The sequence below is a fragment of the Balaenoptera acutorostrata genome, chromosome 19 (assembly GCF_949987535.1).
Source record: "Balaenoptera acutorostrata chromosome 19, mBalAcu1.1, whole genome shotgun sequence".
NCBI classification, from domain to species: Eukaryota; Metazoa; Chordata; class Mammalia; order Artiodactyla; family Balaenopteridae; genus Balaenoptera; species Balaenoptera acutorostrata.
Window position 1 is genome coordinate 64,852,757 of NC_080082.1, and position 16,222 is coordinate 64,868,978.

At 50.1% G+C, this 16,222-nt stretch overlaps 1 protein-coding gene across 1 annotated transcript; it reads right to left on the reverse strand.

The window, feature by feature from the left end:
• Nucleotides 1–483: 483 nt before the first annotated feature.
• Nucleotides 484–12,326, reverse strand: LOC103018191 (uncharacterized). Its single transcript, XM_057534089.1, has 7 exons — nt 12,180–12,326; nt 9,663–9,752; nt 8,943–9,034; nt 6,418–6,523; nt 3,950–4,039; nt 1,892–1,983; nt 484–773 (listed from the first exon to the last, which is right to left on the reverse strand). Exons 2-7 carry the CDS (start codon nt 9,730–9,732, stop codon nt 591–593), a joined length of 633 nt encoding a protein of 210 aa, XP_057390072.1. The 5' UTR covers nt 9,733–9,752; nt 12,180–12,326; the 3' UTR covers nt 484–590.
• Nucleotides 12,327–16,222: the final 3,896 nt, after the last annotated feature.

Here is a 16,222-nt window from a genome sequence, read left to right on the forward strand (position 1 = left end):
TCCCAGTCAATGGGAGAGAGATACAGAATTGAAGAGTACATTTATTCACTCATGTATTCATCACAGCCTGGTGCCAGGGCTAAATTAACATAACAGACCTGGTCAGTTGTGGACACAATATCCATTCTCCTCTGCTGTAATAATAGAAGCTATTAGGTGAGCACAGGACTACACTTTCCAGCATCTCTTGCAGCTAGATGTGGTCATGTGACTATGTTCTGGCCAATGAGGTTTAAGGAAAAGTGATCTGGGCATCTTGTAGGAGTTGCCCTTTGAAGGACTAAAGTGTGTCTTCCCCTTCCCTCATCCTCCTCCCCTTCCCCTGAGCCACAATTTGGACAGGCTGTGGTGGGTGAGCCCTCTCCAGCCACGTGGCACAGAGCACCAAGGTCAAAGGACCTTGGCTACCCAACTCCACGGGGATGCAACACCCCAGCCCTGGGAGTTTTACACACAGACCACAATCATGAGAGAGACATCAAGTTTGGTTTATTTAAGCAGCTGTATTTGGGGATTTTACATCACAGTAGACCAGCATGCATGATTCCAGGGTGCTGAGGCAAGAGCAGGAAGCAGAGGGAGCTCAGGTATTAGGAAGCAGTGACAAAGCTGAGACAGCACAGGGGACATTCACACACCTTGATTTCACGAAACTCTAACACAGGCAGAGGCACAAAGGTGCAATTTGGGTCAGGTTTCGAAGGTTCAGGAGGAAATTGGGAATCAGAGTCAGAGTCATCCGGTTCCAAGTAATAGGTGAAGCAAACACTTGGCTGGAAGGACAGAGAACAGAGAAGAAAGAAGAGAACGTTAGTGTCACACTAGTGACATTTTGGGGTCAGATCATTCTTTCGGGGAAGGGGGGCATCCTGTACATTGCAGGATGTTGAGCACCAGCAACATCATATATTATATATATTCATATTAGAGAAAACATGCAAATAGAAAATGTGTTAACAATCGGTGGATTTGGATGACCTTTGTACTGTTTTTATAATGTCTTTGATTCTCACATTTCCTAACAAGAAAACCTCTTCAAAAGTCCTCCCTGGGACTGTTGCAGGCATTAACAGGAAAGGTGTTCTTGCGAGCATCCTGACCCTGTGCCTCCCCTGGCCTCTACTCGCGGCCCCCCTGATTCCCCATCAGGGCCGCTCCAAACTCCCCTCCCACCTGTTAAGAATCCCAGAGACGGAGCAGACTCCTCATTGGCTAAGGTTGAGTCACGTGCCCAGCCCGGAACCAATCACAGGGAACCCTGGCATTGCCGGCTCTGATTGGTCAGGGGCATACCTGGAGCTGGTCTGAGGATGGGATCAGACACATCCAAAGTGCATGGAGGCAGATGGTCCCCCCAAAAATCAAGTGTTTTAGCAAAAGAACGAGGAATGGTATCCAGGTGGACAAAGCCACACCTGCCTGCCTCAGCAGGGACCGTTCCCTAATTCATTCCTTCATTTAATCAGCCCACATGTGTACAGTGCCTACCGCTGGTTACATCTGTTCTAGCCAGGGGGGATATGTCCTTGAACAACAGAACAGGTTCCTACCCCTTCAGAATGAACAAACACATACAAGGTATGCTCTCGGGTAGCAATAATTATCTGACAAAAATTCAGCAAGGCAGGGGGTTGGGGCAAAAGTGAACAAGGGAGGCTTCATGGAGGAGGTGACATTGCAGCAGAGGCAGGAATTAGGAAAGAGAAGGAAGCAGGAAGGAGGGCAGCATCTTCAAGGAAAACCATCCCTCACAGGATGGGGCCACATCCTCGGGGGGACAAGGGGCACCCAGCCACCCAAGGGTCTCTGCTGGGCAGAGAGGGTGGTGGAAGTACCTGACCTCTCAGAACCCAGGAGCCTCTGGTCAAAGGGAGGAAACAAGCAGGCTTACCATGGGACAGAATGGCAGGACTTTGAATGACAGTCTTCCCTTCATTCCAGTGGACTTCTTCCGCGGCTCACCAGGGTTCTCAGGAAGCAGGGCTGAGAGAGGAGGAAAGAGGCATGAAACCACCTTGCCCTCTGAGGCTTGAGAAACTCAATAATAATAAGATCTTCATCATGAAACCATTGACAAGAACTAACATGTGTTGAGTACTTGCTATGTGCCAGGTACGCATTTAAGTATTTTGCACATCATAGCTAAATTGAGATGGCTGCTATCATCATCCCACTTTAGACATGAGGAAACCAAGGCACAGAGGTTAGGACACTTGCTGGAGGTTGCACACAGTGCCTGCAGACATGCATTAAATTGCATCCCGAAGGCCCACAGGGAACAGAGAGGGCATGTCAGTGAGTGAAGGGGCTGGGGTAAGACAACAGGGGGCTCTGGAGATGGTGGCCCTGGGGGGCCCGTGTCCAGGAGGAAGGGACAGCTGATATGCAGCTGTCTGTGGGGATGCCTCTCTAGAAAATTGTCTAGTTTCCCCACAGAAGACAGATGTCTTGATTTAGAGTGAAATCTCCTGATATTTCAAAGCTACCAACAAATCCAGATATTTTCTTAGAAACTCCTACACTCCTGCTGGGAACAGAAATCGGTCTCTCTATGGAGGACCATTCAGTCAACCTGTCAAAATTACAAAATACACCCCTTTGATGCATCCATTTCAATTTTTAAACACATTATCATGGTTCTACTCCTCCGTGTGCAACATGACCCAACTATAATCCTACCTCTACTTGCATATATTGTCATCCTCAAAGATCGGGAATAACCTAAATGGCCACCTGTACGAACCAGGTTAAATAAACTAGAACACAGGACAGACAGACCATGGAATGCCAGGCAGCTGGAACACAAATTGGGCATGTTGTGGAGAAGGGTCCCCAAGATGGACAGGGGGCATAGGGCTTAAGGTCAAAGACCCCGAGGCCAGACGCTTCAAGTCCCAGCATGGGCTAATCATTCATCCTTGTCACCCCTCAGATTTCCCATCTGCAAAATGGGGTAATCACTGTCCTTCCCTCACAGAGTTGTGAAGCACTAGTGATTGGGTGCTTGGAAAGCATTGGGACGGTGACTGGAAGATACTAAGTGCCAGGTCAGAATTAAATGAAACAAGACAAAATGGGAACTGGCAGTGGCATATACAGTACACACAGTACATCAGACATAAATACATAGTAACAGGTACATACACATCCTTGTCTGTATGAGTGAGCATAGAACATTCTGGAAGATTGGACAAGAAGCTGGAAAGTAGCCACCTCTGGTAAGGGAGTAGGTAGCTAAAAAAGTGGCCTGTATCTTGTTTTGTATGATGGTTACACACAGCTATAGATGTGATGAAATACAAGTAAAAACACACATGGATTGTGCCAATATCCATGGGCTAGTTTTAATGTTGTAGTATCATCATATAAAATAAAAATACTGGGGGAAATGGGATGAAGTGTCCATGGAACTTCTATGTACTATTATGGCAACTTCTTGCGAATATAAAATTATTGCAAAGTAAGATGTTTTAGAAAGGAAGCATCACAACAAAACCAACAGCCCTCATTCATGTGTCCAAGCTACCCGCAGGATCCACAGGCTTCACAGGAATCACCCCACTCCTGCCAACCCTCTCTGCCAACTCCTTGGGTCAGGCCTCCTTCATCTTCCACCTGAATGACCCTGCAGTTCCTGACTTGGCAACTGGATGCAGGGCCAGTCCAGGCAGGTATCTGGGCCACAAAATGGAGCCCAGATTAATTCCAGCTCCCAAGAGACACTCCTGAAGACTCTGAGCAGGGGAGAGACAGGACCCACTGACATGAGGGGATGTCAGGGAGGTTCCATCCTGGGAGCCCCTCAGGGCCCTCCCTTCCCAGGAAGAGCAACTAGGAGATACTTGGGGTTGGGATCAGTCTTCAGGGTCAACCTTTCCTCATCAGCCTTACCCTGGAGACCCTCCCCACTGCCACCTGCACACAGTTTTCCACCCCATGTGTGTCTCACCTCCTTTCTTGGGCGGCTTGGTCTGCACCTCCTCCATTTCCTGGCCCTCGATGGTGCTGAGAGGTAGCATCGTGACACCACAGGTGCTCCCTATGGACAGGAGACCAGAGCAGTTAGTGTCTGGGCTGGGGACCCAGATGGCCCGGGTGTGAACCCCAGCACTGCTCTCAGGTGTCGGATGGACTCAGACAGCTCCATCCCCTCCCCAAGTCTCCAGGTCCCCAACATCCAAGGGGAGTGTTGGCAATGCCTGCCTCCTAGAGCTGCTTCCAAGGCCCAGTGTGTGATTTGGGGAGAGCGATTGCCATGGTGCCCCTTTAAGGAAAAGAAGAAATATTATGACACAGAGTGCTGGGAATCATAGGTGAAGGTCAGTTAACTGGGTATCAAAAGGGCCTCTGGAGTCTGGCATACAGCAGGCACTCAATAAGTGCATCTCATGGTCAGCAGTCCCAGTGCTGTATTTCAGGGCTGTCCTAAGGCTGTAAGTGATTAACTTGGCAGCTTAACCAAGTGATTCAGACCAGAACATCATTTCCCTGACCTCGAGGGCCCCTTCTGGTACAGGATGCTCAAGTGACTGCCTGTCGGGACTGCTGTGAAGACGAGGGGGCCGGTCCACAGACCCCTCACCACAGCCCCCGGGGAGCGGCCAGCACTGCAGTAACGGTGCCTAGCAGCAGGCTCAGCTGTGGGGTCCTGGGACCCGCCCCACCCTCGCTTTACCCTCGGCAGAACTTCAACCTGTGTGTCTGGAGGGTGCACTGGGGGTATTCCAACCTGCCAGTCACTAGCTGAGAGATCTCAAGGATCAAGTTTGCCAGATTTAACAACAATATTACAACAAATACACAGCAAACTGAGATTTGAATTTGAGACAGGCAAATCATATTTTAGCATGATAGGTCCCAAACACCTCATGGTAAATGTCTACATAAAAATCATTTATTTAATATACGAAGTTATGTTTAAGAATACCCAAGTGTCATGAAATATTTGGGACATAATTATACCCAGAGGTAATTCATTATTTGTCTGAAATTCAAATTTAAGTAAGCATCCTGTATTTTACCTGGCAAGCCCCATTTCAGAGGTTCTTTAACCTCTTGTGCTGTCAGCTTTCCTCTCCAGAAAAATGAGTAAACTTAATTATTAAACATGAGGATTAAATATGATTATATACACACACATACATACACACTGACAATACACTATCTGGAAAATTAGAGTCAACACCTCTTCCTGTAAACCTTTTTAAGAAGTGTAAGATGCAATCACAGACTCTCACTCGTAATCATGCAACTACAAGATGCATCAATTTGTGGGAACACCTAGCCAGATAGACGCACACACAATTGTTGGAAACACATTTTCAGATGAACACTGAGGAAACCAGGGCATGACCATGCAAGCACACCTGCAGACACGCTCCAGGGAAACTCTGAGACCCCCGCCACTCAGGCGGGCAGGCCAGCTAGTTAGTACTGAACGCCCTCCTCACACAAAGTCCTGGATGTACGTGTGTGTGTGCGCGTGCGCGCGCGCACACACACACACACACACACACACACACACACACACACACACCCTCTGGCCACCCACAAACGCAGACCCACAGGCTGAAATTACACATCACCCTCTCCAGCATAATTTCCCTCTGCCTACACCCAGGGCCCACGCTCATTCTCCCCCGGGGCCTATCCGCAGAGGCCGCCGCTCTAAGATAAGCGCGCCCAGCACACCCCCGGCCCCCACCCGCAGCACGCAGGCGCACAGAAGCGCTGGAGGCTCAAAACCTGTTTTCCAAGCGCCCTTTTCATCTGCTAACCTGCTTATGCGTCCTTAGTGAACCCCCAACCCATCTGGAGGGACTCCCCGCCCCTCCCGACCGCCCAAACTACCCTCTGGATTCTCCCCCAAATCATTTTCCTATGTTCCATTAAACGAATTCGTTACCTGACCCCCTGATACCCGAGCGGCCTGTCTGGTGTGCAGAGCAAACCTGTTCCGCCCGCCTCCTCCATCCAACTACAAAGTCCCCCGTCCGCCCCTCCTGCCCCCTAAACCTCAGGACCAGGACCCGGGCACCTCCCCCACCCGTCCTGGACGGAGTCCCCGCCACCCCTACTACTGACACCCCAGCCTCCTCTGTCCCCTCCACTCTTCCCTCCTCCCAGTGGCCAGAGAAATCTTGGAGTCGCCCCGCGGCTCACGAGGACCTGAGCGTCCCGACCGCCCTCAGGGGAGACGCGGGCTCCTCAAGGGGCCCCACCGCGCGCACCGTCGGGTCTCAGGGGCTCCTAGGCAGCAGCTCCTGCGCCCCACTCCCCAGAATTCACCCGCGCGTCCTCCCTGGGCGCGCCGCCCTCCCCGCGGAGACCCCGCAGCGCCGTCCCGCCGCCCCCCGCCCCGCGCTGCGCCCCCGCCCCATGCCGCACACCCTTCGGAGCTGCGGCCGCGGGACTGACCTCCGGACCCGGGTTCTGGCTGGGTCGCTGGGCAGGAGCGGGCGGGCTTGCTCAGTGCTTGTCCTTGGCGCCCGCGCAGCGCTGGCTCCGAAGATGTCCAGGGAATCTGTGGACAAACTCGGAGGAATGAACAGAGCTGAGTCGCTCAGCGTCACGCACACCCCCCCATCCCCGGCCCCAAACACAAGTCAGGGGGTTAAAACAGTCTCTGACACCAGCACAGGTATCTGAGTGTTCCCTTCAGTTTCATTATTGGGGGAGGTCGGGGGCCTCCTCATCCTCATTGGTTAGAGAAACCGATATAAAAGGTCGCCAATGGCACGTTTTAGGTGGAAGAGAATCAGTTGTTCAGGTAATAAGGGTAAGTAGTGTTTCTTAAACTTCTTACTGGAATATGAAGAAACACTCCACACACATAGAAACACATGTATATAGCATGTGTGCTGGACCCAAACACAAAATATCTTTTACACTGCATCACAGTCACAGCAGTTTGTTTCCCTCCTTCTTCTAACTATTCTCACACTTTCACCCATATTGATTTCAGTCTGGCATCTATTCAAAGCAAGATCAGTCACCTTTGTTGTCAAGGATGTCATGGCGAATAGTTTAGCCTTTGTGCACCATCAGGTCTGTGCCACAGCTACTGGACTTTGCAGGAAAGCAGCCCAGACTCCACCTAAGGATGGACGTGGCTGTGCTAATGAGCCCTTATTCACACTACAGGCTGTGGGCTGCATGGCCAGAGTCTGCCCACTCCTGACCTAGAGAATCTTCTGTGCCAGCTCCTTCAGTAGATGAAGCCAAGCTGCTCTCTGGCAAAAGAGCAGTTTGGGCAGAAATGTGAACAGATACACTTTGTTGTTTTTCTTTTAAAAAAGAAATACTTTATGAAGATATGGATCCTGAGAGTTGAAAGAGTGTAATATAAAAATAGCCATTGAGTCTTGATTATGTACAAAATTTGAAATAACAACCTTAAAATAAAAAAGCTCTCACCAAGCCCATATCCTCACTTTCTGGTGGCTACACTGTGTGATAATTCTGATAATATAAGATATCTAACCCAGTCCTGAGACAGAACCTTCTGTGACCATGGCAATGTTCTGTATCTGCAGTGTCCAGTATGGTAGCCACTGGCCACATTTGGCCACTGAAACCTGCCCTGAGCGGCCGAGAAACCGTGTTTTGAATTTTTTTCAAGATTGATTCATTGACATTGAAGTAGCCTCATGCAGTTAGTTAGTGATTACTGTGTTGCAGAGCAAGAAAATTATACCTGAATTCCTGCTCAAATGCAAGACACGGCATCAATTAGATGGTATTCCAGAGATCATAGCTACCCTGAATCTCATTGGGGGAAAAGGTAAAAAACAACCACATACAACAACAACAAAAAACATTAGTATGTGGCAGGATGTGACTCTGGTCTTCAAAACCACACTATATAAGAGAATATTCTATTTCTAAGGTGATACACACTAAGGAATATATACATATATATATAACATACATATTATATACATATAATATACATATTATATTTACAAGAGAAAACATACGAACAGAAAAATATTAACAATTGGTGAATTTGGATGATCTTTGTACTGCTTTGCAAAATCTGTGACTCTTACATTCTTTTCTAATAAGATTTCTAGAGAGTCCTCCCTGGGACTGCGGCAGGCACTAATAGGAAACGTGTTCTTGCGAGCATCCTGACCCTGTTCCTCCCGTGACCTCTCCCCGCGGCACACCTGGTTCCCCATCAGGGCCGCCCCAAGCTCCGCTCCTGCCTGTTAAGAATCCCAGAGACAGAGCACATTCCTTATTGGCCAAGGTTGAGTCACGTGCCCAGCCTGGAACAATCACAGGGAACCTTGGCATTGCTGGCTCTGACTGGTCAGGGGCATACCTGGAGCTGGTCTGAGGATGGGATCAGATCCATCTGAAGGGCATGGAGACAGGTGGTCCCCCAAGAAAAATCAAGGGTGTTAGTAGGAGAAGGAGGAATGGTGTCCAGGTGGACAAAGCCACAGCTGCCTACGCAGGAGGGACCTTTACGTAATTCATTCCCTCACTTAATCAGCCCATGTGTATACAGTGCCTAAGGCTGGTTACATCTGTTCTAGGCCATTGAACAACAGAGGAGGTTGCTGCTCCCCAAGAACCACTCTAGTAGGGAATACAGATGATGAACACACAGATACAGGTACGCTCTCAGGTAGCAATAATAACGCTGAAGAAACTGAGCAAAGCAAGGGGTTAGAGAGAAATGGGGCAAAAGTGAGCAAGAGAGGCTTCATGGAGGAGGTGACATTGGAGCAGAGGCAGGAATTAGGAAAGAAAAGAAGGCAGGGAAGAGGGCAGCATCTCCAAGAAAACCATCCCCCACAGGATGGGGCCACATCTGGGATGAGGGAGGGACAAGGGGCACAAGCCACCCAAGGGTCTCTGCTGGGCAAAGGAAGTTCCTGATCTCTCAGAACTCAGGAGTCTGGTCAAAGGGAGGAAACAAACAGGCTTACCACAGGACAGAACGGCAGGACTCTGAATAACATTGTTCCCTTCATTCTGATGGGCTTCTTTGGTGGATCATCAGCGTTCTCAGAAAGCAGGACTGAGGGAGGAGGAAAGAGGCATGAGGCCATCTTGCTCTCTGAGGCTTGAGAAACTCAATAATAATAAAATCTTCATTATGAAACCATTGGCAAGAGCTAATATGTGTGGAGTAGTTTCCTTGTGCCAGGCACACATTTAAGTATTTTACACATCATAGCTTATTTGGTTGTTCATAATATCTCTCTGAGATGGCTACTCTCATCGTCCCACTTTAGAGATGAGGAAACCAAAGCACAGAGAAGTTAGGACACTTGCTGGAGGTTGCACAGCAGTGCCTGCAGACATGCATTAAATTGCAGCCCAAAGGTCCACAGGGAACAGACAGGGAATGCCAGTGGGTGAAGGGGCTGGGGGAAGACAACAGGGGTGTCCAGGCCACAAAAAGGAGCCCAAATTCATTCAGCTCCCAGGAGATCCCTGCAGCCTCTGAGCAGGGCAGTGACAGGATGCACTGACATCAGGTGATGTCAGGGAGTTCCATCCTGGGTGTCCTTCAAGGCACCCCCTCCCCAGGAAGAGCCTGCGGGGGATATTTGGGGTTGGGATCAGTCTTCAGGGTCAACCTTACCATGCAGACCCTCCCCACTGCCACCTGCACACGGTTTTCCACCCCATGTGTGTCTCACCTCCTTTCTCCGGCGGCTTTGTCTGCACCTCCTCCATTTCCTGGCCCTCGATGGTGCTGAGAGGTAGCATCGTGACACCACAGGTGCTCCCTATGGACAGGAGACCAGAGCAGTCAGTGCCTGGGCTGGGGACCCAGACGGCCCGGGTGTGAACCCCAGCACTGCTCTCAGGTGTCGGAGGGGCTCAGACGGCTCCCCAAGTCTTGAGATCCCCAACATCCAAGGGGAGTGTTGGCAATGCCTCCCTCTAGTGTTCTTCCAAGGCCCAGTGCGTGATCTGGGGAGAGCGAGTGCCATGGCATCTGGCAAGGGCAAGGGCACGGGTCAAGGGTCTGGTGTTTATGCCCCTTTAAGAAAAACAAGAAATATTATGACACGAAGTGCTGGGACCCTGAAGGTGAATGTCAGTTAACTGGATATCAAAAGGGCCTCTGGTGTCTGGCATATACAGCAGGCACTGGGCGTCTGGTGTCTGGCATATACAGCAGGCAATGGGCCTCTGGTGTCTGGCATATACAGCAGGCACTAAATAAGCACACTCATGGCCAGCATTCCCAGTGCTGTATTTCAGCCCGGTCCTAAGGCTACACTGCAGCTTGACCAAATGGTTCAGACCAGGACCTCTCTTCCCTGTCCTCGGGGGCTTCTTCTGGTACAGGATGCTCAAGTCACTGCCTGTCGGGACTGCTGTGAAGACGAGGGGGCCGGTCCACAGACCCCTCACCACAGCCCCCGGGGAGCGGCCAGCACTGCAGTAACGGTGCCTAGCAGCAGGCTCAGCTGTGGGGTCCTGGGGCCCCGCCTGCACCCCAGCTTTACCCTGGGCGGGACTTGGGCCAGTGTGTCTGGAGGGTGCACTGAGGGGTTCCAGCCTGCCGGTCACTAGCCGAGAGATCTCAAGGATCAAGTTCGCCAGATTTAACAACAACAAGATTACAAGAAATACACAGCAAACTGAGATTTGAATTTCAGATACACAAATCATTTTTTACCATAAGTATGTTCAAACACTGCATGGGTCATGTCTACATAAAAATCATTTTTTATTTATTTTGATAAATTATGTTTAAGTATAGGTAAGTCCCATGAAATATTTGGGACATGCTTATACCCAAAGGTAATTCATTATTTGTCTAAAGTTCAAATTTAAGAAACCATCCTGTATTTTACCTGGCAAGCCCCGATTCAGGGGTTATTTAACCTCTTGTGCTGTCAGTTTTCCCCTCCATGAAAATGAAGACTATAAATGATTAAACATGAGGATTAAATATGATTAAATACGCACATACACTCGGAACATATTATCTGGTAACTTAGAGTCAACACCTCTCCCTCTAAGCCTTTTTAAGAAGCATGAGACCCATCACAGACCCTCACACATAATCGTGCAAATACAAGGTGCGTCAAAGAGCGGGAACACCTGGCCTGATAAACACACACACAATTGTTAGAGACACACATTTTCAGATGAGCGCTGGGGAAACCAGGGCATGACCACGCAAGCACACCTGCAGACACGCTCCAGGGCAACTCAGAGACCCCCGCCTCCCCCGTGGGCAGGCGTGCTTGTCAGTACTGAATGCCCTCCTCACAGGCAGTCCTGGACATGCACACACACACACACACACACACACTCGGGGCACACACAACTGCAGACGCAGAAGCTGAAAATACACATCACCCTCTCCAATACAATTTCCCTCTGGCTGGCACCCAGGGCCCACCCCCAGTTTCACCCAGGGTCCATCCCCCCGAGGCTGCCCCGCAAAGATGCGCGCCCCAAACAGGCTCCCTGCCCCCACCCGCAGCACGCAGGCGCACAGAAGCGCTGGCGGCTCAAAAGCTGTTTTCCAAAGGCCCTTCTCATCTGCAAACCTCTTATGCGTCTCAGCGAACCCCCCAACACAACCGGACGGGCTCCCCCCGCTCCTCATCCCTCAAACTACCCTCTGGACCCCCTGCAGTATCATTTTCCGATTCTCTACTTGGCCAGTTCGCTACCTGACCCCCCGATACCCGAGCGGCCTCCCTGGCGTGCAGAGCAAACCTGTTCCGCCCGCCTCCTCCTCCATCCAACTACAAAGTCCCCAGGTCTGCCCGTCCTGCCCCCTAAACCTCAGGACCAGGACCCGGGCGCCTCCCCCACCTGTCCTGGACGGAGTCCCCGCCACCCCTACTACTGACACCCCAGCCTCCTCTGTCCCCTCCACTCTTCCCTCCTCCCAGTGGCCAGAGAAATCTTGGAGTCGCCCCGCGGCTCACGAGGACCTGAGCGTCCCGACCGCCCTCAGGGGAGACGCGGGCTCCTCAAGGGGCCCCACCGCGCGCACCGTCGGGTCTCAGGGGCTCCTAGGCAGCAGCTCCTGCGCCCCACTCCCCAGAATTCACCCGCGCGTCCTCCCTGGGCGCGCCGCCCTCCCCGCGGAGACCCCGCAGCGCCGTCCCGCCGCCCCCCGCCCCGCGCTGCGCCCCCGCCCCATGCCGCACACCCTTCGGAGCTGCGGCCGCGGGACTGACCTCCGGACCCGGGTTCTGGCTGGGCCGCTGGGCAGGAGCGGGCGGACTTGCTCAGTGCTTGTCCTTGGCGCCCGCGCAGCGCTGGCTCCGGAGATGCCCGGGGACGCGGTGGACAAACTCGCGCGAATGAACAGGGCTGAGCTGCTCGGCGACACGCACACCCCCCAAACTCCGCCCGCAAACACAAGTCAGGTGGTTAAAACTGTCTCTGACACCAGCACAGGCGTCAGAGTGTTCGCTGCGATTCCGTTGTTAGTGGGGAGGGTCGGGGGCCTCTTCGTCCTCGTTCGTTAGGGAAAGCAATTTAGGAGGTCGCCCTGGGTAGGTCTTTAGTGGTTGAGAATTACTTGTGCAGGTAATAAGAGTACCTAGTATTTCTAAACTTGTTCTTCGAATATGAACAAACACACGCCACACACGGAGGAACACATGTATGTAGCATGTGCCCTGGACTCAAACACAAAATATCTTTTACACTGTGCATCACAGTTGCAATAGTTCACGATTTTCCCTCCTTTTTCTAACCATTCTCACACCTTCTCCCGTATTGATTTCAGTTTGGCATCTATTCGAAGCAAGGTCAGTCACCTTTCTTGTCAAGGATGTCATGGCAAATACTTTAGAATTCTGGGCCATCGGGTCTGTGTAGCAGCTACTCCGCTTTGCATGAAAGCAGCCCGGACATTAGGTAAGGAATGGGTGTACTTGTGGCAATGAGCCCTTATTTACACAACAGGCTGGGGGCTGGATGACCAGAGTCTGCCCATCCCTGACCTAGAGAATTTTTTGTTCCAGACCTTGGAGTAGATAAAGCCAAGAAGTTCTTGTAAAAAGTGTTGTTTGGAGAGAAATGAGAACATATACACTTAAAAAAAAAAGAAATATTTTATGACAATTTGAATCCTGTGACTTGAAAGAGTGTAATATAAAAATAAGAATAGATTCTTGATATATGTGTAAAATTTGAAATAACAACCTTTATAAACACCTCTCATAAGCCTCGGGTTTCTCTCCTACAAATTGGGGATCATATTTTTTCCTATTTCACAGGACTCTGGTGAAGGTTACATAAGATCTTCTATGCTCAGCACCATACCTGACAGGTGGAAAGTGCCCAGGAAATGTTAGCATTTATCCAACATTATCAGTAACCGACTGGTTAATCTGCCCCAGGCAGAGGGGGGTGTCCTGCGGGCAGGGCACTGGCCACGCTGAGACTCAAACTGCCCAGAAGACCGTGCATGGAGCCAAGAGTCTCCAAGAGCCATTGATAAGATGTTCCATCTGGCTGTGCTTCTTCAGTCTCTCACAGCACCAAGCCCACATCCTCACTTTCTGGGGGCTACACTTTGTGATAATTCTGTTAGCCTACGAGATTTAAAGCAGTCCTGAGACAGACCATTCTATGACTTTGGAAATTTTCTGCATCTGCACTGTCCAGTGCAGTAGCCACTGGCCACGTTTGGCCACGGAAGCATTCGTGGAGCAGCTGAGAAACTCTGTTTTGAATGTTATGCAAGATTGATTCGTTTACACTGAAGTAGCCTCATGCAGCTAGTTAGTGATTACTGTGTTGGAGAGCAAGAAAATTATACCTGAATTCCTTCTCAAATGCAATTGTCTGTAATGATACTATTGACATTGACATTTGGGGCCGGAACATTCTCTGTGCAGGGGGTTTCCTGGTGCATTGCACCATGTTTAGAGGATCCTTGGTCTCTATCGATTACAACCTAGTAGCAACACCAATTTTGGACAACCAGAAATATCCCCAAACTTGCAGGGAAATTCCAGGAGGGGGCGGTGGAGTATCACCCCAAATGAGAACGTCTGGTCTACCAGAAAACTTCTGAGGAGAAGTGAAGGAAATCTCCACCCACATAGGTTCCCTCATTTTACCTGCACTGGGGGTTGTGCGTGCATTCCAGCTAAAGGTCTTTTCACACCGGGAGAGTTTACAGTCTTTTCCAACGTGAATTTTCTGGTGGTGCGTCAGGGAGGAGACCTGCCCAAAGGACCCCACCTTTGGTGCATGCACACGGCTTCCCTGCAGTGTGGAATTTCCCGTGATTATTAAGAGTCGAGCCTTCAGTGAAAGCTTTCCCACACTCAGGACACCTGTAGGGTTTCTATCTGGGAAGCATGCTCTGATGTCTCTGAACACTTGACTTACACAGGAAGTCTTTCCTCATCCCTCACACTGATAACATATCCTCCCAGAGACTTTTCTGACTCTTGAGAAGGGCCACCTGGCAAGTGGAGGCTCTCCCACATTCCTGGCTTCCCTCCCAGGTGCCTGGCTGGTGAATCCTCTTGTGTTCTGACAGGTGGGAGTCGATGCAACTTGCGGATATGATCACAATCCTGCCTTGTGTTAGGTTGCAAACATGGCCCCAGTTTTTTACCCTCCCCCATGTCCAAACCTGTTGCCCCCTAAGTGTGTAGTGCCCTCCTCTTCTGAATTTGCACTTGGCCATGAAATTGATTTGGCCAAAGGGGTGTGGCAAAATGTGATTCAAGCAGAAGCTTGAAAAGTATTTGTGAAACTGGTATTTGTTTCTTTCTTGTGCCTCTACCACTGCCATGAAGATGAACATGCCCAGGCAAGCCCGCTGGAGGATGAAAGATACCTGGAGTAGGGCCAGGTCTCCCCAGTGCCGCAAGAGAAGCCAGCCTAGGTGAGCTGAGGACCAGCATCCACCAGGCATCTGGAGGAGCCCAGAAACCTCAGCAGAGCCACCTCCACGACCCCTTGTGGCTGTTGCTCCTGAAGTTTGCCAACTAAAGGATGTTGCCCACTATTCCGTACCACCTACAGTTCACCCTGAAAGGAATTCAGGGTTAAGACCTGGGTGAGGCACTCTGAGTGGCAGAAAGGTCCCTCTGAATGCAGCTTTTTTGGCCCTTTCCTGTTTGTCCATTTCTGTTCCCCTCTAACCTTAAAAGAACCTAATTATAGGAATGAGATCACTAAGCAATTGAAACCAACTCCTGACTTATGCTCTCCTGAATGCACATCATGCCTTGTCTAACCTGACGATTCTTTTCCTAGATAAAAGGAAGTATGACTAGCTCTCTACCCCCAGTAGCGCCCCTAAGCAATCCTGCAGGCAGATCACGTGGACAAGATAACATCTGAAGAGAGACTCAGCCAGTTCTGCATGCAATGGAGAATGATGCAGAACCCAACCTCCTGCCTCGATGATTCACTGAGATTCCTCCATTTTTTCCTTTTAAAACTGTCAAGGCTGAACAGAATCTTTGGAGTTGGTCCCTGGACATGAGTCCACCATCTCCCCAGATTGTCGGCTTTCCTGATTAAAGCACCTTTCCTTTCTATTGACACTTGCCTCTTTAATTATTAGTTTATGAGTGGCAAGTGGCCAAACCTGGGTTTGGTTACACCTCAGACATTAGATATGTTCAGGAGAAAATAATATGACTCAAGATTCTTTGATTCTCCCATACTTAGAAAAGCACTAAACACATTAACTGATATGTCTGTTCGTCCCAACCAACAGTAGCCGTGTAATGAGGTGTGTACTTGACTGCAAGGACCCCTTCTCCAAAATCACACAGAAACTGACCTCCTACCTACCATTTGGAGCAGTTCCTCAGAGCTCTCTGAGAGGCTGCTTCCTGGGCTATAGTCCTCAGTAAGTCCCCAAATAAACTGAAACTCACAGCTCTCACATTGTGCATTTTTACTTCAATCGACAATTTCTGTGGATTTTGTTGTTGTTGTAGTTAAGTGGCATTACTGTGTCTAAACATAAGTGCTACATGCATATCCCAAGTATTTATGCAATATCTGAAGAGGTAAGTGAATGGATGCTATGAATCTTGGAAGGTATGAATGTTGGAAGATGCTCTTCCACTCACAGTTGTGTGACCATCTGGGAAAGTCCCAGTGTCCACATGTGTGAGGTTATTACCATGATGGTTAAGGGCATAGACTCTGGAGCCAGCCTGCCTGGGTTTGAATCCTGGCTTGGCTACTTATGATCTGTGTGACCTGAAGCAAGTGACATGAACTCTCTGTG